Source organism: Fulmarus glacialis, unplaced genomic scaffold, assembly GCF_000690835.1.
Source record: "Fulmarus glacialis isolate BGI_N327 unplaced genomic scaffold, ASM69083v1 scaffold15527, whole genome shotgun sequence".
Classification (NCBI taxonomy): Eukaryota; Metazoa; Chordata; class Aves; order Procellariiformes; family Procellariidae; genus Fulmarus; species Fulmarus glacialis.
Window position 1 is genome coordinate 77,770 of NW_009221431.1, and position 27,991 is coordinate 105,760.

At 37.2% G+C, this 27,991-nt stretch overlaps 1 protein-coding gene across 1 annotated transcript in view; it reads right to left on the reverse strand.

Annotated features, from left to right (window-relative positions):
• MPP7 (membrane protein, palmitoylated 7 (MAGUK p55 subfamily member 7)) overlaps positions 1-27,991 on the reverse strand; it is a 109,957-nt gene that overhangs the window by 52,886 nt on the left and 29,080 nt on the right. The window contains exons 3-4 of the mRNA XM_009581122.1: positions 12,588-12,665; positions 7,939-8,019 (exon numbers count right to left, since the gene is read on the reverse strand). Of these exons, the coding sequence (XP_009579417.1) occupies positions 7,939-8,019; positions 12,588-12,665 (159 nt within the window). The remainder of the gene's footprint in view (positions 1-7,938; positions 8,020-12,587; positions 12,666-27,991) is intronic.

Below are 27,991 nucleotides of genomic sequence, written 5' to 3' on the forward strand. Positions count from 1 at the left end.
AAAAATAAAGACAGCAACATATTCTCCCAGTGCTCCCCACCCAAAAAAAGTTTTCTATAATAAACTCCTTTGAATTAAGGGTGCAAGTGGAAATGGAAATAGGAAGTCAAGGTCTGAAGCTGAAAAAACTTAAGAATAAAACCTAGTTTTCCTCTAACAAGGTTGCCAAAATGCGTGATGGAGGGCTTCCCAAAGTGGCAAATAGTTTAAAGGCAGGAAACACTAGGCAGAAGGATCTCACTCGCTTGCCAACAAAGGTCTCCCCAGCACTGTCCCCTCTCCCCCAGCTTTATGGCTGGTGTTCTCAGAACATCTATGGGTTATCCATCAACCAATGTTATCAAACCATCAGTGCTGTGGTCCTTGCTTCTTGTTGTGATAATTTGCATATATTAAAATAAATTTGCGTATATTAAAATAAAGAAATAAACATTTCTCTCTCACTGCTGATACTTCCCAGCATACCATCCAAAATCAAGCATGCTCTTGCAGATTTACAAATTAATGGCACCTGATTTACAAATGAGGATTAGGCAGGCAACTTTTCAGTTCACATATGAAGTACAATGTACTCCAGCTCACTGTATTAATGAAGTTAAACTAGTTTGTACAGCAAAATATCTTAATATAAGAGCACAACTCCTGTAACTGGTCCTACCAGCAAACCTCAAAGACCACTGATGAGTAGTAGTCATAAAACATGGAAATTATGCTTCCTGAACAGATATTGTAGTCTGTGTTACCATGTGTGAGCATGAATATTTCATAAAGAGGAAGAGAACAGCCTCTCAGGACATGAGCAAAAATAGAAAACATGGGTGCATTCATGAAGACAGGTCTCTTCTAAAGGGACAGGGCCAAAAGGTCCTCCAAGAGCTTGAGATACAGTAACAGCCCCAATGTAGCTCAGATGTTAACTGACCTGAAATTTGTATTGGGTTTTCCAGATGCAAAACCTGAACAGTTGTAGGCAAATCCCAACAATTTCCAGTGGAAAATGCTGACTTTGCAGAAACCGCATATGTCAATGAAAAAGCCCTGATGGAAAATCCTCAGCAAGTCTAATTACAAAGGACATGTTGGAAAAAGGACAAAGTTTAGATTAAGATTTTTTTAATTACATTACAGTTACAAGAAATGCTTCATGAACTTTTCAAAGCAAAAACAAGTTTTGTTTTATATTATTATAGCCCAATATTTTCGACTGCTTTGTGTGTTAAAGTTCTTGTAGAAAAATGCCTGCTGTTTCCTGCACAGTAAATTATATTGTCAATTTTTGCCAGTGACTGTAAAGCAGCTTTTATAAGCTTTATAAGGCTCTGCTGATAAAAGCTTAAAATGTTTGGGTTTTTAACATAACAAGTAGCACTTTGACCAGAACAGTCTGTTAGGCCACTGTGCAAATCTAGTCGATGGCACGGATGATGGTACCAGCAATTGTTGATCAAATAAAGGCTAGAATTTACAAACTTCCCACTACATACAAGAAAATCAGAACAGAATAGGACAATGGAAAAGGTATGCTTCAAGCTAAAAGAAGCACTATTTCTTTTTTTAAAGAAACCTATACAAATACAGGAAACATTTATATGAAGAACAAAGTGCTCTGGTTTCATTATCTGCAGTTTTAGTTTTGTTTAACTCATGGTTCTATTCTGAAGGAAAGCCAAGGAGGTACTTATTAGATGAAAATGTTTACAAGTGCGAATTGTTTATGCTTTGTGAAACAAAGTCAAGTACACCTCAAATGAATTGCAAGTAAAACAGCAAGCGTAAATCCTATTTACAATTTCCTGGTGTATGCATCTTTGCCATTTGAAAGCAATTTAAAAAAACCTGAAAACAACTTAAAGAATCTCTATTTTCTCTGAACAGCACATTGAAGTTGTCCATGAATAAGTTAATCTGAAAACATTCCCAGTCATTCCCTTCACTCTGGAAGTTATCTTAAAATTACTTCCAAAATTCTATTCATTCGACAGTAATGAAAGAGAAGCCAAGAAAAATACTTCAAGGTTGTCCACCGCTTGTTCCGTCTATGGCTACAGGTACAGCACCCAAAGTGATCCAGATACTTTACATTCTCCTGTACCGTGATGTACTGAAGTCATTCACAGTCCTGCCTTGTGCCCTTGTTTAGGTACCCAGTTTATGTTTCAGACTAGCAGCCAGTGAACCTTTCAGCGCACATAAACAGAAGATAAACTCTGCTGAAACAGACAGAACCACCACTGGCATTCTTAGGAGGTTAAAAACGTTTAATTTCCTCTGGGTCGTAAGAGGTATAAACATCCTTCAGAATAGTTTTAGCACGGTGGCATAAGCTTTTAAAATAATTATTGTTCTGCCCATTACACTGACGACCACGAAGGACATACTTTATATGAATTTAAAACACAGTAAATTTACCCTAATAGGGATTAACTTCAAATGGTAAATTGCTCATTTCGATATGTAATGATCAGGAATGTAACTGCTGTAATAAACACAAAGTTAAGAGCAAGTGAGATCTGAATAATATATCCCAAGCCTGTCTCAAAGTTAGTATAATTGGGATGAAATTGTTGAACGGACTAAAAGATGGTCCATTCTTTTTATAGTCTTCTTGTTTACAGCCACACCAACAAAATAAATGCCTAAAATGTTAATTCCTATAGTTAATTGTTTTAGTTTTTCAGATTTCAAATAATTAAAAAAATAAACAACAATTATGCTTTTATGCTATGGCACTGTCCCAAAAAGAACACAGCTTTTTCCAGCTTGTTAGAAAAGGAACTAAGAGCTACTATTCAAGAAAGCTTTTTAATTAAAACTGGAAGAGAATTTGAAAGCTTTAAAGTCTTTCATTCTTAGTTTGATCATCTGTCATATCTACTACATTTCCTTTCTTACAGTGTCTGTCACTGGGGTTCTGCCCTGTGACTGACAGAGTAACTCTAGCGTCCACCTCCTAGTTGTGTCCCACCCACCATGCCCATTTGTCTCCCTACTGACAGATAAGACCATTTTGCTGACAGATAAGACCATTTTGCTAACTTGCTTGTGACAAGTCCATTAAAAATCCAGAATTAAATTCCCTTTTAGATATACTTTGTGTTAACATCTTGAATTGTAGTCTTCCAATTATATATTCCAATTTATACAATTGCATAACAATGAAAAATAAAGTATTTTTTCTCTAGATAATGTAGCTAATTAAAAAAAAAGTGGCACGCTCTCAGACAATAGCAATACTTTCAGATTCATAAAAAAGCCAAATTACTCTATAAAGACATCTCTCTCAATTGCACTGGTGCCTACCTCATGCATCATAATTTTTAAAATTTTTGTCATTATTTTCAAAATTCTGTACAACTCCCCTCTTCACATACATTCCGTTTGCTGTCACATAAGTTCCTTAAATTTCTCCAAATTATAAAATGTTAAAGCTAAGAATATTTACTTCTTTATCCTATTATTCATGTTTTTTACAAAAGCACATAGAAGTGTCTTCCCTTAAATCACAAACATCCTTTCCTCATATATATCCTCACTATATATTCTAGTTTTCATATTATAGAAAATATTAAGAAAAAAAAGCCTCCTGTAAGAGAGATGTTTAGTGTTACGTCAAGCTTCGTATGTTGTGTATTTACAGCACACATTAACTTTAATGTTGCCGTTAGACAAGGAAGCTAAGGGACCTTTGTTCCTTTCTTTCACACATGAAAAACAGTATGGGAATTCCTCATTGTGTCTCACTCAAGCATGTATAGAACCATGTAACTTGCATGTAAATGCCCTATCCTTCAACAAAATTGGAATGTAAACTCTGAATCTTGAAAACACAAACAATCTTTTAAATGCTCCCTTCATAAAATAAGCAAGTAAGCTTGAAATAAGGTTAAAACGAAAAATAAATCTAATTCATGGTTACACTTCAGGAATTATAAAAGTCACTCCAGGAACTGAGGAAAAGTCCAGGAGCAGGTGCAGTATCCACTCCACACAGGCCAGGAATTACCACCTTCAAGTGCAGCCCATTAGCCTGAATTCTACAGCATAAAACCTTCCATACAGCAACACAGTCCTCCTTCCATTCCTCGTTCACGTGAAGTTATAACAGACATACCACACTACCTAATGCTTATAATGGAAACAGTGGTAGCACTACACAGATTAATATACAGTTAATTTAAAGCACCAGCTCCTATGCTGAACAAATGGAAAGGATTACAAAGAAGTCTAAACATCCATCAGAAGAGAGGCCAGCAGGCAGGATCTGTGCTCAGCAAGTTCTGTACAGGTGCATCAAGGTCTGGTCTGCCTTGTGAGACCCGAGGAGGAGAGGGGAAGCCCAGGAGATGCTGCCAGCACGCAGGCTTCCACAGCCTGTCCCACCGCGACGCAGAAACGATCGGTGAGCACTGCTGCTGCTATACCCAGGAAACACAGACAGCAGTGGAAGACCGAAATTTCACTTTCAGAAATCTAAAATATGTTTACAGAGAGCTACGGCAGGCAGATCCAAGCCCAATTTGCCGGCGTTTCAAATCACCCAAGCACGTCCCCACCATTCAGACTAGAGCCACGCAGCAGAGCCTGCAGGCTGGCCCAGCCTGACCCTAAATTTATATATCTTTGTATTTTGTATCTTCAAGGTATCTTTAAAATCTATATATTTTATTGCAACAGAAAAAAAATGACCAAAGAAAATCCCAGCAATCCCCACATACCTCAAAGCTTTAAAAAAACCCACAAGCACAGTTTCAGTACATCTAGTTCTCGTTATTTACCATCATTCTAACTTTGACATGCTAAACTCTTTTAAGCTGTTTTTTAACAACCAACGCAGCAGACCTTTTAAACTTACATACATACACGCTGGAAGTGTAAACATTTATTAACAGTTATCTTCCTCAACTGATTGCAAGTATTTGATTGCACACTTGTGGTTATGATGGAAGAGAGCTGAAGATATCCACTGCTGTACTTACGCTTGCTGAATGAGAGATAAGATACATTTCAAAGAGTTCATTTGTGGGCTGCTTAAAAATCAAATACTGCATTCAACTGGATTCAGGTTCTAAGGTATGGAAATACTGTTCTACTTCTTGATATCTTTAACAAGGTATAGCAAGATTGCAGAACGTAAATTTTAAGTCTTTACTAAATGTTGGAAATTAAAAACAATAGATACTGCTGACCTGAGTCCATGGGACTCTGCAATTATGTTTTAAATCTAGAATGCAAATGCATTATCTTATACATAGACAAACAAATCCACTTGATTTCCCAGAGCTAAGTGCTCTGTTCTACTTCCAGAATTCTGTTTTAATCAAATTAGATAAACCACAACCATTTAATAGCTCATTTAATTATGGTAAAGGATGCCACATGTTAGGGCAGAAAAAAAAACCCACTCAGTGTAACTGGATATTGCATCCAGTTTTAAAAAGACCAGCAATGCCCAATTAATTTTTTCCCTAAAGAAAATGCACCTGACAAAACCTTGGAATAACTTCTAGGACATTTTGAAAATCTCACATGTGATAAATATAACCGCCTCAAAGAAACAATTTTCTTGTTTAAAACATTTCTCTATGGATGAAAACCATGAACACCACAAACTTGTCAAAGCTTTACTCATCTGATGCAAACACTCAGAAATATATTCAACAAAACGATTTTGTAACACAGAATGAAAATATAGAAATATTAATCTAATCAGACAATTGCTGGAAACCTCTCCCAGCCTTTTTTGGCATGTTAAGCAAACCTGTGAAGTTATAATCATCTCCCTAGACCTGTCCGTTTACACTACCAAACTTGTGGAAGCAGTGATGTAGTGCAGTAAACTAATCCTAACCATCCTTCATCGTACTGTGAATATTAGAGCAGAGCTGTAGGAAAGTGGAAGCTCTCCTACTGGCTCCAGCTAACACTGCAGTTATAAGCCAGGTCAGGAGAGGAAAGTTTCCCCCGCAGAATAATAGAGTCAGTTTAAGTCAATCCCAAATTAAGCCGTATACAAGTTTTTAGATAAAGCCTATGCAACATCACTGGAAAAGACGTATCAGTTATCCCAAGTAATTTCAGATGTATGGGAAAGAGGTGTTCATTTTGCCCCAGGAATCTAGAAGGAAAGAAAGAAACCCTCTCCAGCCATCAACCTAATAGCAAAGGGCTACAAACTCTTATGCAATGTATGGCATAAGCTCAGATACAGCTGAACAGACTCGAGGGCATCTCTGGGGAGGAACTGGAAATACTGAGTCCCACGTTGTCTAGTCAACGTGATGGGGGAGTGAGCGGTGTTATTTACCATCTCCCCAGGCATGTTTGCCATGAGGAGGTAGTTGGAGAAGATAATGGATAGGCAAAAATATCAGGCATACTGTCAGTTCTTTCCCCTAACTCACACGAACACCTGCAAGCTATGCAGGGCAGGGAAACGTGTGTCTTGTGCAGGATTAGGCAGTCTGGCCATGCAAAGGGCTCGGTACGCTGCAGCTGGCCATCTCCTCCTGCAGCCAAGACAGACATGTGCTGAGTTACTGCAGTTGTTCAATCACATTACCCACGCTAAGGGTAAAGCACTTCTTCTCCTGAAATCCCACTAAGATTATCACATTGCATTTAACTGCTTCCAAGGAACAGACAGCAAGAGTGAGTGAGAGAGAGAGAAAGTGAGCACAGGAGGGGGAGCAAGGCACCAAGGTGGGAGAAAGAGAAAGCAAAAACGGGAGAGGGAGAGATGCAGTTGCGGCAAATGAGCTGTCTTCAGACTCAACCACTAAAGCTTCAGAAGCATGAAACATGTGGACAGTCACTAAGGAAATATCTAGAGTGAAGCTTAGGAACTCTGCAATTTGATGCACCAACAGTTCCTCTTGTAGTAAGCCACTGTCATTACTTACCCCTTCAGAGAAAAGCTTGTCACTTTGGAAACTATGGAATAACCATCTGTGCAAAAGTCTTTAAAAAGGAGGCATAATTGATCTTTAAAATTTTTTAGTACTTTGAAGATACCATAATGTCTCAGGTTTTGAGATCAGTATTTTACAGGGAATATAAAGAAGCAACTGTCTTAAAAAGGGCTCCTTTCCACTCTACAGTTTTCCTCTAAACTTATCAACTGCTGCATTTAATTAGCATTGCAATATGCATCTAGAGCACTAAGGTCTTCCTTCTCTTTAGAGCGGAAAAATAATGTGTTTGTGTGCATTAACACAGGGGATACAACACACGATATAAGGAAACAATTTTTACTAGGAGGATAATTAGGAATTGGAAAAGGCTGCACAGAGTGTTTGTGGAATGTCTGTTCCCAGGCATTTTCAAGACCTGATGGGAGAAAGCCCTGAGCAACCTGCTCTGAACTCAGTGTTGACCCTGCTTTGAGCAGCACGTTGGACTAGACAACCTCCTTCCAATCTGAGCAATTCAATGGTTCTATAGTCTACTGTGAGATAAAAGGTATCAAGTTCCCTGAAAGCACCGCAGAGAACCCCAGAAGTTTTCAAAATTAGATTTTTTTAAAAATAACATCCATCAGGAATTTTGTTCCAAATACCAGGTTGTGTCACTTATGCACAGTGCAATTAAATCAATGGTATGACTGACAACCTTTTAGTAAAAGCACATTTTGAATAAATTTGTGAAGCGCATGCAATAAAAGTTAAAAAAAGACAAAAAAATCAAGTATCTATGTTTTGGAATATTCATTGTGAATAAACAATGGCTTTCCACTGAATTCCTTTTATAAATCTCAGTAACAGCATAATAATTTACGGGCAACATTAAATGTGTTTCTTCATAACAGGTATTTCCTACTAACATTGCATCCCTTCTTAAAAGCACATCTATTCATTAAAGCAGACAAACCCCCAGGCAGCCCAAGGACACAGATGCAGACACCCAAGCACAAAGGACCTTGCAGGTGCAACACATCCTCACCTTGAGATTGGGTTTTGAGAGGAGTTTCAACAGTTCTCTGATCTCACTGCTCAGTGGTTTCTTCTGCAGCTCCTCAGCCAGCTGGGTGGGAGATGGAATCGACACAAAGACTGTTAGCAAAGCATTGCTCTACCCAGTGCATCAGTGACAACCCAGAATCTATCTTGTTCAAGAGTATTGCTTTCCAGCGTGTTCAAACAGAAGCCAGCATGAAGAAAAACACCATCAATCACCGTGCTTCTTTTTCTGGCCCTCGGTGGACCAGATTTAAGCCAGGCCTTTTGGATCTGTTTAACACAAGTAATCATTTCTGGCAACGGTGCAGGCAGATCACATTCTGATTTATAGCGGTGGGGGCAAATCCCAGCACTTCATTTAAGTGAATGGTCCTTTGCGTGCAGACAAAGGACTGCTTGTAAAAATGACTGGATCAAACTTTGACACCGTCTATAAAAAACAGTTTCGAATGAGGTGGTGAAATCCACACTGCTTCCAAAAACCCACAGTAGCTGTGCTGTTTAGGACTGGGATAAGAAAGCAAAGTGCCCCTACAGTGCAAGCAATCTGAACCTTTTATTATGTTTACACATAACTGGAAGGAGCTTGTTAAATGTGAAGCGGGTTAATCATAATATAGTTTATAACAGGTCATCAGCAATTCAAGCCCCTAAAATGCACAAACTATGTCCTAAAAACAAGATCAGTAATTTATGTTTGGTTATACTACAAAATTGTGGTTTGGTGAACAATAGAGCAGCAGTCTAACGTTTAATCCCACGGCTATTTGGCTCATGTCTTGAGTTTTTCTTATCACGACATTCTCAACTAATTTGGACTCTAGAGGCATATTTTATTGCAGGATTTCAGACTCAAACTATTTTTCCAGAAGAAGGAAAAGCTAAAACATATTTCACAACACTGCACTTTAGTTTAAAATTCTGAAGCTACATGGTTCATAATCCAAAACGTGATTTCAGATAATCACTTATTTTCTTTGCATTAAATCAGTATCATAAAAACGTCTCAAGAAAAGATTGGTTATTTGCAGCAAGTAATCTTATTCGTCTAGCATAATTTTAAATTTGTACTTTCATTTTGTATAAATGTTCAAGATAAATGGATAGAAGCATATTTTGCATAATTATATATAACAGACAATTCTAGAAGCAATTGTAGACATCAGACATGGTTTGAATACTTTTTTTTTAACCTTCAAATTAATACAGGGTTAACACAACTGAAACAAAAATTCATCACCTGCAGTCCCACAGCCTTTTAACTATAATTCATAGATAAAAACATCCATCAAATACATTAATGCTAATTTTAACAATATTTGTGTCTTAATACCGAAAGATTAGAAGACAATCTCTGTAGGAAAGGTCAGAATGAAGTATTTTAGGCACATAAAGCCAAGTACTGAGATAACCCGACTGCAGTCTAGTCTGCATGTTCTATGGAAAAGCTCTGCAAAGCTGAAAATAATCTGTGATAGGAATGACAGCAGGTATATGACACAGGTTACCCTTGCTTCTCTTTTCATTCTTTAGCTTGTACTACTTATCATTAGAGAATAAAATCTATTAATTCGTGTTTCATTGGTGAAGACTAGTAATCACTCACTAAGAACGACCGCTCCAGCATTTCTCTCTCAGATGAATTGTGCACAAGCATCTATTAACTTCAGCAGAACTGGCTTTTGCTTTGGTGGTGCAAATGTAAACGTAGGTACATAAGGTTTACAACAGTGAGAAACAGAAAGAATATTTTGTTATTGTTTTAACAGACTTTTTAATCTCATAATTTAGAAAATATTTGTTCAGAGATGAAATAATTAAAAATTTGTTTTCACTCATATAATTTACAAGGTTTTTCCAAATATTTCCATAAAAGTCTTAAAGGCACATGTAACACCCCGTGATAAAAGAGCAGGAGGAAGACAAAGATTGATAGAGAAAGAGGAAGACAAAGCCATGTTTCCAGATTATGGAATGAATATCACCAGAGCTGCTTCTTGTGCTTCTAGCAGTTTTGGACTGGATTTTTATTTGTTGTTGTTGTTGAAGTGCCAAGATTTGTGACAGCTACCAGCAGCAGTACAAACTATATGGAATACTTTGGGCACACTGATACCATGCCAATCACCTCCTATGCCTATGCCAACGACTGCAGGAAAAGCTGTCAGAGAACCTCTTCTATGATTCTCTGTTGAGGGAACCATAACATTTCACCAAACTCTTTATGAAGAGCTGCCACTACAGAGAAGGGAAAACAAAGCAAGGGAGAGGGGCAGATGTGGAGTGAGGCTGGCGAGATGAGGAGCACCAGGGCCTGGGGGTTTAAAGCTTCTGGAGAAAGTTCTGAAACTTCTTTTGCCAGAACAGTCTTTATAATAACCTAGAGGCCTTATTTGCCATATATACCTATGCTGCCAGCAATGTTTAGAACATTTGCATGAAATCAGAAGTCCGACATCAGATGCTGCTGCTCCAAAATATGAGGCAAACAGAATCTCTGATGGGAAATTCAGCCTAGAAGTCACTGGGGGTGAGGAGAGAGAAGGTATGGCAGCTAGGAATATGAAAATGTTTAGAAAAGAAGCCTCACCACAATTGCTACCTCTAAAATTGCTTTAAAAAAATAACAGAAGAATAAAACCACACTCCTTAAACAGTTTTTAGTTACGTTAGCAGCACCTCAAATTTGGGTTTTAAATCAAACAGGAAATATTCACTTGCTAATAAGAGTATCTCCTTCTTTGTTCAACTATAGAACAGTTACTATCACTAGGAAAAGAAAACATTCATTTAAAGCCTATTGAAATAAAAGTGTGTTTTATATCACCAACATGCTCTTAAATCCCTGAAGCTGACAACCAGTCAGACAAATGTACCAAAAATTGAATAGCACTTTAATCCTGGAACTCCATGGGTTTTGGAGTTACAAAACCCACTGCATGTAAATTAACTTTCTCAAAGTTTGTTGATAACTACTGAAACACAGAAAATCCTGCGGCATGCTAGCCTGACTTCAGCTGCCAAAGGACATCCTCATTCTATGGGACGGTGCCCATAAAACCAGCTGTTCAGCTACACATAAGCAAAAATGAAGAACCAGCAAGAGGATCTTTAAAAAGAAGCTGTGCATAAAAAGTAGGCAGATGTCTAGAGACACTCATGTCCCAACATATGTACATTTTAAAAATATCACCATATATACATAATAATACATTCATAGGGTTAAAAACCCCGACCTCTCTCAACTGAGGAGTGACAGAGTACTTTAATTTGGGGATTTCCAAAAGTACACATTTTAAATGGGGCTGAACAAAGAATGAGATTGCTCAGCATTTCTGAAAACATCAAGAACTAAGTTTTGCATCCAAAAATAAGAAATGATTCTTATTAAGAATTTTAGCCCAGATATCCATACCACAAATGTTAACAAGGATTATTAATATGTCACCAAGAACTTAATGAAGAGAATTTCAACCAGCTTTCTAATTTTCAAAATTACTATCAACATTATTCAAAGCTACTTGAAGGTTAAAAAAATATTACTAATATATGCCTGATGTCAAAGCTAATGCATTATTATATTTGGTATGTTACAGGATATAGCTCTCCTCCTACTGAAACATGATTAAATTACACTGTATCCTTTTTTCAATAGACTTCAAATATGTTTAATTTAGTTTTTCGTTAAAATGTTACCATTCTCAATTCACAATATCTAACCATTTGTAAAATTTAAAAATCAAAAGCTATTGATTATATAAAAAGATAGTTAAGGTTTTAAAACATCTATAAAGTATGTGAAGTTTCAAACATGCTATATTTGAAACGTATCCTAATACATATTGCCTTTTCCAAAAAACAACCTGAGATCATCAATTGCAACAAAGATTTCTGGATTTCACCTAAACCACAGTTTATTAAACATTTCTCTATCCTGACCTACCTCAGGTTCAGTCATAGTTTATACAGGTGTGTGCACAATTCAGCTGAATCCTAGAATTAACCAAAGAGCAAGAAATGGCAGGTTGGATTTTTTTCTTTAAAATAAAAATTATAGTAACAGGAAATTAACTACTCCATCAATGTCGACCACTTTTACAATTTATTTTTTGGTTATGAAGGTAATTTGGAAAGCTCCAATATCAATAAATCACTACTGTACTTTTTCTTAAATAGTTTTTAATTTTTTTTTAACAAGCCTCCTTCCTAGGCATTTCATATGCTTCATTTCTGTAGTATTATCTGTCATTTTTCATGTTCTGTCAGCAGTGCTGCTATCTCATTTGTCTTTATTTTTCCAAAGCATTCCTCTTGTCTGTGACTTTCTCAAAACACTAATAGTTGACAGATTTTCCCCTCCCAGTAGAGTTCCAACCTGTAATTTCTATTACGTAGTTACTAAAGCAGAACAAGAGGCTATCTAGATGCAATGTTTTTATAACAGGCAAGTGAATAAAAATCAAAGTAATATCAGCAACAAGCCCAGTGATGACAGCACCTTTGGAAACATTTGCAGCTTCTTATGATTTCAGCTCAGAGGATTATATTCATATGTTTGCACTATGAGGAGTTCTGCTTGCAGACAGTTTTTTGGGAGACTTGGTACCAGTGATCTCAGCAGGGGACACTTACATCATCTGCCAAGGCTGCTGCACCGTGGAGTATGGGCACCGGGTTCTGTTTTTCATAATAATGCAGTTTTTCATGAATCTGGAAGACAATAGCACAAAACGGTAAGTACACTCAGCAGCACGAGAAATGGTACAAAATGACCCTGTTGAACTAACTGATCTGTTGAGTGTCTGTAACTAAAGAAACATCCTTATAGTAACCTACAGGCAGCAATCATGTAAGTGTAATTCCTCATCATCCTCTGTTGAAGTGCTAAGAATATGAAATCAGATGGAAAAAATGCTCAGTATGTAGACCAACCCACAGAAAAACTAAACATTTGTGATTTTTCTCTCCTCGCTTTCTGTGTCCATATTTCTAACATATTGCTTTAAGTATCAATTACATTTTATATTGCTGCTGAAAACACAAAGCATAAAGTGTTTATCCCCAAGATGGATATAAAAAAGCCTGTAAATTATGATTTATGAAGTGAAATAATAGCCTGCCACCCACATCTTGACAGACAGCTTGGTGGAGCGGCTGCCGTCACTAAAATAATTCAGAAACAAGGGCAAAGTAGTGCTAATATGAATTCTAACACATCTGAAAGAAAAAGGCAGTCCTTCAGCAAGTTAAAGTCATTTAGGAGCATTTAAAGTTTTTAATGGGGAGCTATCAACATTAAAAATGCAGTGTGCTTCGGTTCTTTCAAAAGGGGAAAGGATACACCATCATTTAAATATCCAGCCTCTTCCCTCCTCCACAAGTCATGCATTTCAAAATTTAGATCTTTCCAGTGTGAAAGCTTAAAAGAGCCAAAATATTTTAAAGCTTCTAACAAGTTTTTAAAAGTTATTTCAGAATGGCATAAAATATTAAACATTCAATTTTATTTACATTATTTTCCTGAAGATACACAGATGTACAAATATTAATTAAAATTTAAAAAAAGAAGACAACAGTAGTCTGAACTGATGCAAACACACCCCATTCTTAGATTTCTACTTTAGTCCCGCTGCTCTGAAGGAGGCATGGGCTCCAGATGGTTGGAGGAGTTGCAGAAGGAGCTAAGTCTGGGACTTCTGTGCTTGGCAAGGAGGGGAACACAGGGTCTGGCAGAGGCCACAGGGCTCAGGACTTGGCTGGGGAGCCCCCCACATCCTTGGGGTACGGGAACCCCGATGATACCCTGCCCCTCCCCAGCACACTGCTGCGGGAGGAACGGGACATTCACCAGGCAGCAAGCAAAGCTGTAAAGAGCAACCAAACCAGTGGTTGTTGCACACTGGAAATGTTTGGAGTTGACTGGCTCGTATCGTTATGCACCAACGGTTTCCTCCAGCCTTCCCTCCTCTTCCACATTTGCTTTTCTCCCCTTACTTTTACCCCCGGCAGCACTCACTCCTCTCACTGCCCAGGAATCCCTCAGCCTTCTCCCCAGCCCTTCCTTTTGAATTTAATCTGAACTCCTAACAACCACACCTATAACAAGATAATGCCATGTCAATGACACTGGCGCTTGCCATTTTTCCTGTCTTCTGCTGTGCTTCACGACACTTTCTAAGTTCATGTCTGTTTTTACTATTTTAGACTATAGGTTCTTTGAAGTAAAGGCCGTACAACACTCTGTTAATGTAACATGGTATAACAAGATCTAAGACTTGGTCGATTCCTTCATCATTTCTGTAATCTTAAGATTATTTCCGTATGTGGTTTGTTAAAGGATACTGAAGTTCTGAAACATCAAGGTGAAGGATGAAGACAACACAGTTGCTCAATTGCTAAGTTGTAAAATTATTTGTTCTGAACAGCGAGTATTTGTACCTCATCTGGAAACTAAATGCAAAGCACTTATCTCCAGAACATGAGTCTGAACTTTACATAGTTTATGTAGACATTGTTTACTCAGCAAAGTAAGACTAATCCATATTGGATGTCACCAAAAGTGTAAGTGACTGGAAAACTTCATATTTCTAGCTCACAAAGCACAGAAACTAAACAAAACAAGGAGCCGCGGCTTCTGGAGTTTAGCAGAAATTTGTAATTTACTTAGACTGTGAACTTGAATAACTAAACGGCATAATAAATCAAAAAGTCTCAAATCCATCATTTTTTTGATTGCTTCGGCCAACATCTTGATTTTATCCAGGCTGAGCTTCCACCAACTCTGAGGTTAAAAGCGATCACCTATGCTACCTTCTGCTTTCCCAGAGAAAACACAAGTGCTGCTGCCGATGAAGCTGTCTATACCCTGGACAACCTGCAGCTGTCTTTACCAATGAAATTAAAAAACAAAGAAGAAAAAAAAAACCCACAAAAAAAATGCTGAGACATTCTTGTGCAACTCACTTTTAAAAAAATGTTTTAAAATTGTAAATTCATGCAACAAAAAAAATTGGGTTTTAAGAGGAGGTACTCCTTTTGGCTCTGCCTATAACCAGCAAATGGCTGAAAACAAATTTTTATTTTCCTAACACTGGATATCAGAATTCAGCTAAGCATTTAAGGAAAGTCATGAAGGTTTTATTTGATGATGGAGGAGTTGCAGAGTAACTGACAAATCAAACCTGGAGCAAACAACAGGAGCTAATCAAGTAAGCAGGAAAATTTACCTATTATTACTAGACAGTTCTAGATATTAGGTTTTGCTACATCAAGTTGGAAGTTTTATTAATTTACTGTACTGGCACTATGAGTGACCCCAGGGATAAACATTACATGTTCTGCAGTAACAGACACTGCAACCTCAGCACACTTCCATTCAAGATGCAATACAGATGGTGTTGGTTGGTTTGGTTTTTTTAAAACAAGCATCTGATTTGATTTAATAGGTAGTGTTTTGCCTTGTTTGCTAAATGAATCCTTTTTTTTTTAAATCAGATATTGATATGGCAATATCTGTCTTACATCTCTTTGTAATTTAAAGGAGTTACGTAAGAAAATTAAAAAAGGACTGGTCTTTGCACAAAGCTGCAATCAACACAAAATACAAGGATTACCTTTCATATCAGTGTAAAATTATCATATGTATGATAAAAATGCTACTTCCTACTGCTCTCCTACGGATACCACCTACCTCTAACTTCTGGATAACTAATGTATTCATAATGTATGCAGCACATATATAATAGCTTCCTGAACGCAGTAAGACAGGAGATTTGGTGCAATTCAACTGACAAAGCAAAAATTTCAGTGAGGCAAAAATGCATTTTCAGGCAACTTCTCTCCATCTGTCTAAAAATGTGTTCCAAAATGGTTTGGTCCATAATTTTTCCAACAGATCACAGTAAGGCTGACTGGCCTTTAGTTCCCCACATTGTCTTTTTGGCCTTTTTTGAAGGTGGAACTTGCCTTTCCCTAGTCACTGGGGACTAGGTCATGTCTGTTGCCTTTCAAGGACGACAGAGCACACTTGCAAACTCACTTGATGGCCTCTGAATTTCCCAGACTTCAGGGTGATGAATGACTGCATTTATGACTACCACCTTTAGAAAAACTACCATGCACACAGCCAAATGTTTTGGCAACTTCTCCACACGCTGTCTTTCAGCTAATTATTTTCCCAAATCTGAAATTTGTAAATCATGCTAACATATGCACAACTAGCCTTATATTTCCAAAATTCAATTCTTACACAAGTAGAATTTGAAATGTAAATATCTAGATTAAAGTGACCACATTGATGAAAATGAAGACAACGTAAGCTAGGCAAACACAGAATTGAAAAGCAAAACAGGACAAGGTGGTGCAAGTACTTTGCCCATTTACAAATCTCACTCAATGAAATTAAACTGTAACAGAAATTAAAACCATCCTGAAACACTTTGAGAGAAGTATGAGAGTAGATTCAAAATAGTAGAAGAGAGAGCATTTCTATTCAAAATAAAACATTTCATATTTGCAACCATTTGTTTGAGCTTCATTCTAAAGAATTCTATTTAATAGAAAAGGCAAATTTATCTTGTATTCTGTGGCTATACCTGATGTCCAGTAACTTTAATACTATTGCCATGTCTCTAGTAGAAACCTATGGAATGTATGGAGAGTATAGGACTGTATCATGCTTAAAAAACAGAAAATATAGTACGTCTGTTTTAAGTTCTTCTGACATTTAAGTGTAAAGCTTGAACCCTAAAAATCTCTTCACAGATGAGACCGAGTCTGTTAAAGCAAGAGTCATGTATTGTAAATAAAATATATAGAGCTGTTCTGCTGAACAGATGACTAAGTTGCTGGGGTTTTGTTTTTTGATTTTTTTTTTTTATGACTACCTATCCTTTTGCTGTGGTTTAACCTGGCAGGCAGCCAAATACCACGCAGCTGCTCGCTCACTCCTCCCCCCCTCAGTGGGACAGGGAGAGAATTGGAAGGGTAAGAGTGAGAAAAACTTTGAGATAAAGACAGTTTAATAGAACAGAAAAGGGAAAACAATAATGATAATGATAGAATATACAAAATGAGTGATGCACAATGCAATTGCTCACCACCCGTGCTAACCAAGTAGTGATCGCTACTTCCTGGAACACGCCTACCATACATATACTGAGCATGACGTCACATGGTATGGAACACCCCGTTGGCCAGCTGTGCTAGCTGTCCTGACTATGTTGCCTCCCATCTTGTGTACCTAGCTTGGTCAGTAGAGCATGGGAGCTGTCCTTGACTAGGAGGGTACTTAGCAACAACTGAAAACATCAATGTGTTATCTACATTCTTCTCCAACTAAATCCAAAACACAGCACTAGGAAGAAATTTAACTCTATCCCAGCCGAAACCAGGACACCTTTTCACTTTGGGTAGACGTACAAGGTTCTGTGAAAACTGACAATCTACTGTGAAGATATGCCCCAAGAGGGAAAAATAATCATTTGCAAGTTTATACAATTTTTGGCACATTTGTAGGCAAGGGAAATTGTTTCTGGATTTTCCCAGAGAGATTGAATTAAGCTTTCTATAACAAAGTATAACAGAAATACGTTTTCTGCAGTGTCCCCAGCCTGGACTATTTCAAAACCCACAGGGAGCTTGCTTTCTGAGTCAGAAAAAACAAATATCTTAAGCAAAGAATCCTACAAAATAAGCTTAATTTCTCCCTTTAGATTTCTTAATTTCCAGGTACAGTTCTGATATCATATGGCTGAAAACAACACAGGGGAAGGGGATAAGCATGTACACAGAATAATATAATCACTTTCCAATACCCCAGCTCCTTCTGGGAAAGAATCCCCTTAATACAAGAATAATTTTTTTAGAATTTAGTGGACTCTGGTACAGTTGTATAAGCAGGATTTTTCTGAAAGGCTCTACAGAACAATACTACACACATACAAACTACATACCCGGCTTCAGAAAGGGTAGCTCGTATCTGTATTACAGTCCAAAATTTATTAGCAATCTTTTAGAAAGTTTTCCAGCTATAACGTTTCTGGAAAATTTAAGACTGAGCTCTTATTTTCATCATAAGATGATAGAATAGAATAGACTATTTCAGTTGGAAGGGACCTACCCGGTGTGGGTATGATTTTACTGGATGAGATATCTCTCAGTATGGACATAAGGTACCTGCAAAATTCGGCTAATTACACACATGCATGAAAACATGCAACACCATCTTTGTCTAATGCAACAGAACAATTAGCACTGAGGATCTAATCACCACACCACATACATTTCTGTGGTTCTACTCTGCACTAGCCTAGTCTAGTCTCATCTGCTGAATACCCATTAGCAGCTAATCTCCTTGTTTTAGAGAAAGGAATCCATCTCATATACTGGACTGCTGATGCCTGCTTAATGCAAACCAAAGCAGCACAAGTTGAGAAGATTTTAAAAAATGCACTCCTGATCTCAATTAGAATATCCATAAAAACACACATACGAAGCACCAAGACATGTCTAGAAGACAGGCATTGAGTATATTGTTGTAAAAAGTCCACAACAGTAGGCAGTACATCTCCCCTAACTGCTCTCTTTGTTATATTCTTCATAATGCATCAAGGAGAGTGTCTGAAATCAAAGCACTGACAAAAGCCATGCAGCCTCTCAGTACTTACTGGCTTAGTCACTTGCGTGGATGCACAATGAAAGACCCTCTTATATTGAGAACCTGTTAACTGTCCACCAAAGTTTTAGGTTCTCGTACCGTTTGAAAAAAAAGTCTTTAATTCCACTAGTGGCACCACAAACTGGTGAGATGCTACTACAAAGAGGACCATTTTTACATTAAGAAGCCACAACAGACAAAGAGACTGGAAAAAGAAAGCAAAAGAGAAACTGGTGAGGCAGTAAGTGCTCGTTTTGGCATCATCTGCAATATCTGGAGCAAGAGAAATCATTCCAAGGCACTCATGATTGCAAAGGACACATTTATGACTAGTCCCAATATTTACACAGTGAGATTTCAAGATGAGAATTAGGGTCTTCATTTGATCACTAATGGTACTATCTTAACTCTGGGATTTAGACAGTGAGTTCATGGTCTAAATTGACCAACAACTTTGAGTCAGGTAAAACAAAGGACTTAGAAGGAAAAAAGAAACGATGGACTACAATGAAACAAATGAAAATAACCATAAAAACATTCACAAACTATAATTGCATACCATTATCTATGCTGAAAGAGTATCCATATTTTGCTTGAGGTAGAATTTTAATTAAAAGATTGTTTAATTCCCTCCTTTTCTCCTCCCAGAACCCTACTGTATCAGCTGAAAGGAACCAGAATAATTAGCCAATTTTTTGCTTTATTTTCATCATTTAGTGGGTGTCTGTAAGACTATTTACACAGCGCAGAAATATGGACTGAATGCAAACATTTGTTCCCAAACCTTTCTATAGTACTTATCATTGCAGTTTTGGCACGCTAATGAATTTAAATATATGAACAACTCTGCAGTAATATGGCATGATGAACACATGAGGTGTAGGAAAACTGAGCAGCAAATCAAATGCCAACTTGTTTCAAATACCAATGCAACATCTTGAAAACTGACTTTCTTAGAACACCTACAGCCTTTAAATCACATTCTATTCAGGCCAATTGACTTGAATTGCAGTTAGAGACATAGAATATTGCTAAGAATTTAGCATTATGTATTTTTGAAAAGACAAACAAAATAAAAATGCATAAATCATAGCTAACTACTCAAAGTTTGCAAAGAGAATTTCATTCCCCATAGTAATATTAAATTGCCTCAAATATAAATTAAATGATTGCACAGTGCAGAAAGGCTTTTGAGAGAATGTTACAAGTATCAAAGCAAGCCTCTGAAGACATAAAAACAGATATTCAGATACCTCAATTCTGGCCCAATTTTCCACAGCAAAAGTTTCATCATAACAAATGAGCAATTCTCTCTCTCAAGCCATTGTTCCAAAGAGCAGAAGCATTAAGTTCATAAGAATTCAAAAGCAGGCTAATGTCATGGAAATATTTCTGCCTAAACAGTTAAGAGTCAGTAGTCAGACGTAATTCAGAACAACAATGTTAGACAACCTTAACAAAAGAACTAAAAACTTGCACTATAATAAAAGAATCATAAGTTTCTGTATTACTATAGCATGAAATCACTTCAAAAAATCAGAAAACCTGCAGACTGTCTGGTATAAACTGTTGTACCGGGCTTGGCTGGGACAGAGTTCATTTTCTTCATAGCAGCCCACATGATGCTGTGTTGTAGATCTGTGACCAAAACAGTGTTGATAACACACCAGTGCTTTAGCTATTGCTGAGCAGTGCTTGCACAGCATCAAGGCCTTCTCTGTTCTCACTCTGCACCCCCAGCAAATAGGCTCGGGGTGGCCAAGAGTCTGGCAGGGGACACAGCTGACCCTAACTGACCAAAGAGATAGTCCACACCATATAACATCATGTTTTTCCAAAGCAGCCATTGCTTTGGGGACTGGATGGCCATCAGACTGGATGGTCAGCTGGTGGCGAGTGATTGCTTTTGTATCACTTTTTTCCAGGCCCCACAAACAGCTAGAACAAGGGAATAACCAACAAGGCATCTAAATTCTTTGATGGAGACCCAAAAAAGCAGACTCCTTAGCTTGAGCTTTATCCCACCTGCTGCTACAGGGTGTTTTCTTTTTGGGGGGAGGAAGAGGGTTATAACTGGAAATGTTAATACAGTTTGAAAAAGGAGGTGTTTCTAGCCCTGATAAAACTTGGTAACTAGTTCATTTGGCACTCCTTTAAGTAAGCAACTCATTCATAGAAATAAAATGAGGCCCAAGAGCAATCTTGATGGGATTTTGTTAATTTCTGTCATCTTAAAACATTGAAGATTAAACCCACTCATGTCAACACTGCAGGCAACATTCCGGGTATCACAGGAAAGAAGCCTGTTATCAAGGTGCTAAAGTTGCAAAAACCAGATGTGATTTCTGCTGAGTTCATTTTTGTGCTACAGCAGAACACATGAAACAAAAGAAACCGCCAACACTCTCTTTGTTCCAGGTCATATGCATACTTGAAGTCCATTATTTGAAAAGAGCCAACAAATAAACATGCGTATCGAGACCAAAGTGCTCTGAGGTGATCAAAATCTTTGCAGTTGTGTTAAAAGAATGCAAACCAGGCTCCAAGCATAGAATCATAGCATGGTTTGGGTTGGAAGGGACCTTTAAAGATCATCTAGTCCACCCCCCCTGCCATGGGACATCTTTCACTAGACCAGGTTGCCCGAAGTCTCATCCAACCTGACACTGAACACTTCCAATGATGGGGCATCCACAACTTCTCTGGGCAACCTGTTCCGGTGTCTCACCACCCTCATCATAAAAAATTTCTTCCTTATATCCAATCTAAATCTACACTAGCATCTGTCCAGCCCTTAAAGATAAGGTGGCTGAGTCCAGGATTGTGCTGGATGACACTTAAAGTGTCCTTTACCCAATATTCGGAATGACCTATATTCAAAACAGAACTCCTTCAGAAATTTCTAATCACATTGCAATTTCAGAAATAAATTTTTAGAATTGTATGCACAATTACAGTAATTTTCTGAGTTACAAAATGTGGTAATAGAGTTATATTAGATCATATTTAAGGGCATTTTTCTTGTCAGATTATGTTTTGTATGAATTATACAATGGTGTATTATCTACAGATTTACAAAGTATTGGAGCAGCATTATTTTAAATCAGGTCCTATCAATGCAAACCTGCAGCGCTGCCTGGAGAGGCCATAGCTTCAACTCACACTCTCAACAAGCACTTGCTGCTTGAACTTTGATTCAGCAAGGACTTGGTTATGGCGTGCTTATATGTGTGACAAGAGTTGTTAGGGCTGAAATGCCCAGTTAACAGTGATGGCAAATATCATGCGATTATTATGAATTAGATTGTTAAAACCAATAAAAGAAGCACAGCATGCTAGAAATGAAAGAAAGCAACCTCGTGGGGAAAGAAGGCAGCTTTTCTCAAGCTTTTCTCAATCAATATATCAAACAATATATTGATTTTGTCAAGGACAAAAAAAGAGCCTTGCTAAAAATTCAGATCATGTGAGTTATTAGTCATTCCAGCCAAATAACTAGTTTTTATGTTCTAGCCAGAAATTGCAAGATGAAAAAATGCCTGTGCACATTGAAATTGTACAGTAAAATCCTGTTCTCCATGGATTTTTTTTTTTTTAATCTGTGTTTTCAGAGTTTCCTCCTCAATCATTTAACACTGCCTCATTACCTCATTTGCCTGTCCTTCACCCTTGATCAGCCTTGACAAGCAGGACACATCTGAGGAAGATGACCACAACAGAGAAAATGCAAAGCTTCAGGAAGAGGCCGGAAGAACACCTGCACTCTGGGGCTTACTTGAGGCCGTCTCACAGACGAAGCAGTTCTGAGAGTAGACTGACAAGGTCACGAGGGCACTGCCAGATTTGATTTTGTCTTAAAGAGATCTAATCAAAGTCTCAGGCCTGTAAGGACCCATCTCTTGATTTTTATTGTAAAATGAAAACGCATCTCTTCCACTCTTTCTGTATTGAGAAAACCAAGACAGACATTAAGTGAGCAATTGATGATTCTGGTGATCCTGCTCTTACTTCTCTGTGCCATATACACTGTCCCTGTGAACTTAAATTGTATGTATTTCTACATGTACCTCCCCACCACATTTCTTTTTTATTTAAGTACTTCATTATGTGCTAAGTGCCTAGCTATTGACACTTTTAACAAACACATCCTTCATGAACAGTGGGGTATACCTGCATATCTATGTATTAGATCTAAGTCTTATAATACTTCTAATTTCAGAATTTCCTGTTTTCATTTTAGTGTCACCAAAGCATATGAAAGAAAACTACTAAATGCATCCATTATGCTCATATACCATACCTTCTCCTTAGCTCAAAAGCAAAGAGATGAGAGCCATTAAAATTAAATTCAAAAAATTAAATTCATTGGGAACATTTTAGAGCAACAGCTATAGCTCCAGATAATCAGTTTTCCTAATCTGGAGAGCACAGCACATTGTAAGCAAGCAGTTGTTCACTTGTCAATAAGATTTAAATGCAGAAAAAATACACCCGACAGAGAGGACTGGTGAGGTTGTTTTTATTATCCATTTTGAGAAGAGACAAGAACAGACAGGCAAAGAAAGGTGCGAGTGCAGTTAAGTGTGGGATTAGTGGCACAGAAGTTCAACAGTAACATTTAGTCCAGACATAGTCATTTTAAAGCAAAGGTTCCAGGGTATGAGCCTATTATAATGTGGTGAGCAACCAATCTCCTGCTTCACCACCACCTTCCTGAATGACACTCCATCCATTCTCCATTTGTAAAATGGAAAGTAACATTTCCTTGCTTAACATGTGGTTAAAAGCAAGACCAGGTAAGTACCTTGAAAACCACATATTTAAATTCATTTGGGTGCTGTGGAACTTGTTGGGGTAGCTGATGAAGACCAGACACCTTCATCAGAGAGAAAGGAACAGATGTATCCTGAAGCTTTTGTTTAATGTGGAAATATGACGAAAGCAACCCCTCTACATGCACATATAGAAACTGAACAGAACAACTTGAGAAAATGACAGAGGCCATGTACACAATGGCAACATCCCATCCAACCCCTTCTGCCCATAGCCAAGTTCTATAGAGAGAAGTTCTACAGATGTCTAATGATACAACATGCTAATGATAAGGCTTGCTCATGAAACTGTATTCTGCCAACAGTTCTGTGTGGCAGCTCCTCACGGGTGTGAGCAGAGCAAGCACCATGCACAGGCTGGGCAGGGCACCTCCACACAGCAGGAGCCAGGCATCCCTGCAACACGCAGAACCAAACCATCGCTCAATAGACCAACAGTTTGGTCTAGTGCCTGCAAGGGAGCACCTTCTAACCTGGCTTCCAGCCCTTTTTGAGATCTACAGCCATAGGAGCAGCCTTGCACTGGACTTGCATTTTGCTGTAAATTCATTTCCTGACTTCTCATCCGATCCTGGAGAACAAATTATTTGCTTTGCCTTTGTGATGGCCTCTTCAACATGAACATTAGGTACTTCTCCAGTCATTTTTAAGCTAAACCGAAACTCTTTCAACCTTCCCCCATGGATCATGTTTTGCAGCCCTCTCATCATTCTAACTGCTCTCTTCTCGAATTTCTACAGTCTACCTAATCAGTGGCCTTACCTGCGATCTGCTTGTGATCAATACATTTTTTCCTCAACTGCTGATAATCCACAGCATGCCATCTAGTTTTCATACAGTTGATAACTATTTTTCAAGTAGGGTCCGAAAACTACTAGAGGTAGTAGTAGCAATTACATGGAATGTTCCTTATTCATTCCTATTTGCAGAGTACTCTAACATGCTTATTTGTGATTTTAACTCCTTTATAGCTTACCTTGTGAGATGCTGCCCTTCTTCCTTCATTTTTAAAAGCTTTTTTTTTTAATTATATTTTAATATCTCAGAGGTTTATTTTATTTAGTCTATATCACAAAAAAAGAGAAAGGACTCAAGAATAAGAAAATCTTGGTCTGAATGAATATGAAAGCACATGGTAATAACACTAATGTATTAGCTATTTTATTTTTGCAATGTTAACCAAAACAGATTAAATACTGGCTACAAACCCAGTTATTCCTTGCAGAGTTTCTTAAAATGTTTATTTTTCTGTAAGAAACACTTTTCACTTGAATTCATTGTTCCTTATACAATAAAATAAAGCTGCTATTATATGAGATTTCACAGACTTCATTCAAAAGCACTTTTTTTCATGTCAGTAATAAGAAAAGGTTTTGATGACTTTGCTTATAGGAAGAGAGTCCCTAGGTAGACAGAGGAAGTTCAGACCAAAGCCAAACAAGTTGCACTTGCTCCAAAATAAATTTCCCTGACCTTTTAGAGCCAAACAGCCTAGATGGCTACTGTATACAGTATTTTCAGCATTGTTTTTCTGTACTTTTAACCCCATTTCCAAAGGAAGGAGCATCAGAACAATTCCAAATTTGAATGAAGCCACTCTCTTGTGTGAGTTAAGGACATGAAGTCCTTGAACAGAAAGAACAGAACAACATAAAACTTCTTCTCCTTTGAAACAAGCAGTCTTCAAACTGGAGTCCATGGATGCTGAAAGATCCCTACAATTTTAATGCACTACCCTTCATAAATGCACTTTCAAGTAAAACAAAATCTGAGCAGTAAACCCATCAAGTACCAGTCTGAATTGCACCAGTCTGAATTTGCTAAAATAAAAGTATAGCGATTCTTTTCTCCAAAAGCACACACTGACCTATATAAAAACGTCTTAAATTTGGTAAAAGTTTGAGGAAAAATTTCAGAAGAGCAACACTGAACTCAGGATTCCAGGTCACAAACTGCTCTTTCCAATTTATAGCTCTTCATCCTTCTGTCTATATACTTCAACCTTTGCCCACCCACCCCCAGTGGGTATTATTACTTCAATAAATACCACTTTTTGAATAAAGCATTCAGATTTAAATGAAAAAGACAATTTGGGGTCTTTATTTCTCTCTCATCCTTTCATCAAAACAATGATAAGGATTCATCATTCACAACACAATAGACCAAATCTTTTATTAAAGACAAATTTCATCTCTCTTTCTCTGCATAATTTTTCTATGTTCATGCTTTATAAGTGACCTGAGGAAATACTTCTCTGCAGTACTGCAGACATAGCAAATTGATCACACATACAACAAAGCTTTCAAAGTCATATATGAAGAGGTTTAAAATGGTAACAATACTCAGGATTATGACACCATTTTTCATCCGAAGATGTCAAAGCACATTACCAAAGGAACTAAGCATCAGTTTCCTTATTGCTAAAAGGAAGACAGGGACTAATACAGACACAAAATGTACTTAATTTTCAAACCAATACTACTAAAATGACTTCTAATCAGAAAAAAATTATTGTAACCTTAAATTTTTTGGTCTTCCAACTACTGATAGTGAGATGCCTGTAACCAACAGCAATATTTTCCTGATATAATTGTCATATAAACAACATGTCTTTCCAAGTAACTTTTAAAATATACTTTCACTTAAAGAATAGTTCAAGTAATCAAGAAAGGAATTGCAACTCCCTCCGAAGCCCTTCAGTTTTGCAAAACAGCACTCAGTCAAGTTGCACAGTTGTAATTAAATACAGATGGAAATAATCCTTACTGCAACGATCAAAACAGCTGTTTTTACAATGGTTCTAAATACAAAACTTGAGGAAAAACTTATTTCATTCAAGACACTAATGAAGTTAGATTGATCAGAAGAAAAATATATACGTCTACAGTATTTCAATCCCACATTCCAAAAATAAACTTATTTTTTCTTTCTTTAAGGAAATCTTCCATTTTTTCTCACTTAAATATTCTGTTGATACTTCCTTTTTAGGTATCACCTGACTCTTTGTGTAAGTAATGCAACAAAGACTTGAAAATATATGCCTAACTAATTTGAATTATTATTATTATGTATAACAAATAATCCAAAGAATTGATCTAAAATATCAAAAATTAAAAACTTCTTCATGTCTTGCTATTGGTCAGATTTTAAGAAACGTAAAAGTTTCTTTAGCTTTATGACAAACCTTTTCTAAATAGCGTAAGTATAATGTTACTGTTTTATATAGCAAAAGTGTTTCTCCATTTGGGGTTTGGTACTTTAAATTTAAAGATCTTAATGAATTTGAGAGGAGGACTTTTTCTTAGAAAAGTCAGCTTTCTGTACTACAGACAATCAATCGTTCTTGCTCTTGAATATCAGCTTTGAATATTTCAAAGAAAAAAATTTATCTAAAAGAGATAAAAATAATTATACTACTAAACATGAACTGAAAAAGGAAAGAAACAGACTGAATGAAGCTAGAATGTAAAGAACAAAGATCATGCCAACAGCTGACCGATCGGGTTTTGGAAGCTATCATTATCTGAAGTCCTTCTAAGCACAAAATGTACCAGCAACAACTGTCAACTTATTGCTGAGACACATCTAGGAAAACTGCAATCCTGAACATTTCATGACTTGTGATTAAACTTGATTATCTAATTCAGCAATTTAAAAACCACCCCAATATTCCATTATTTCCCACTGCTTTATGCTGGTATGTTGATTAGCAAAGAAAGAGCCATAAAGTGAATTCGAACATAAATCTACAATACTTTCTGTGCCAATACTAATACCCATTCATGTTAAATTATTCCCAGAGTCCGAATTAGAGGACTGAAGAGGTAACTTGCTAAGAATATGGAGATAGCACTTTAAAAAAAAACTAAAATAACACTTTTCCAAATAGAGAAGATACCAGGACATGTTTTAAGTGAAGAACTGTATGGTCCTTTGTCAAATAAATGCAGCTGAAGAAGAAGCTTTAAAATGAGACAGAACTGAAAGATGAGAGTTGTCTTTGGAAATCTGCTAAGAAGGGAAAGAAGCACTGCACAATAAGAGCAGGTAGTCTCAAATTCACCGCAAATAGACTTCCCTGAAGCCAAAGTTCAAGATTTCATGTAGATGCTAGAAACAAAACATATCTGTGCGTAGATTTAATACTTCTCTCAATAAATGCCTTGTCTGTTCCTTCAGAAAACACAAAAACTTACATAAACATTAAAAGGTTCTCATTTGCCCACAAGTATGTTTTACTTGTAAACAATTTGCTTTGTAATCCTCATTTCTCCTGATACTACTGTTTTTAAATACTCATCACAAATTTGAATCGAGGTCTTTACTTTTACACCTTTATATAGAACCTGATTTCCAGACATTTTTCCAAAAGCAAGTGATTTCCACTGTTCTGTTAATAATATAAATCCAAAGGAAAGAACATTCTTAACCCTGCCCACCAAGTAAACAGATTTCTAACATGAACGAAAACTGAACTGCTCTTCTGGATGTCAGACAGATTTTTTTTTTCTCCTACCAAACTCCATTCTCTGCATAACTAAGGTTTT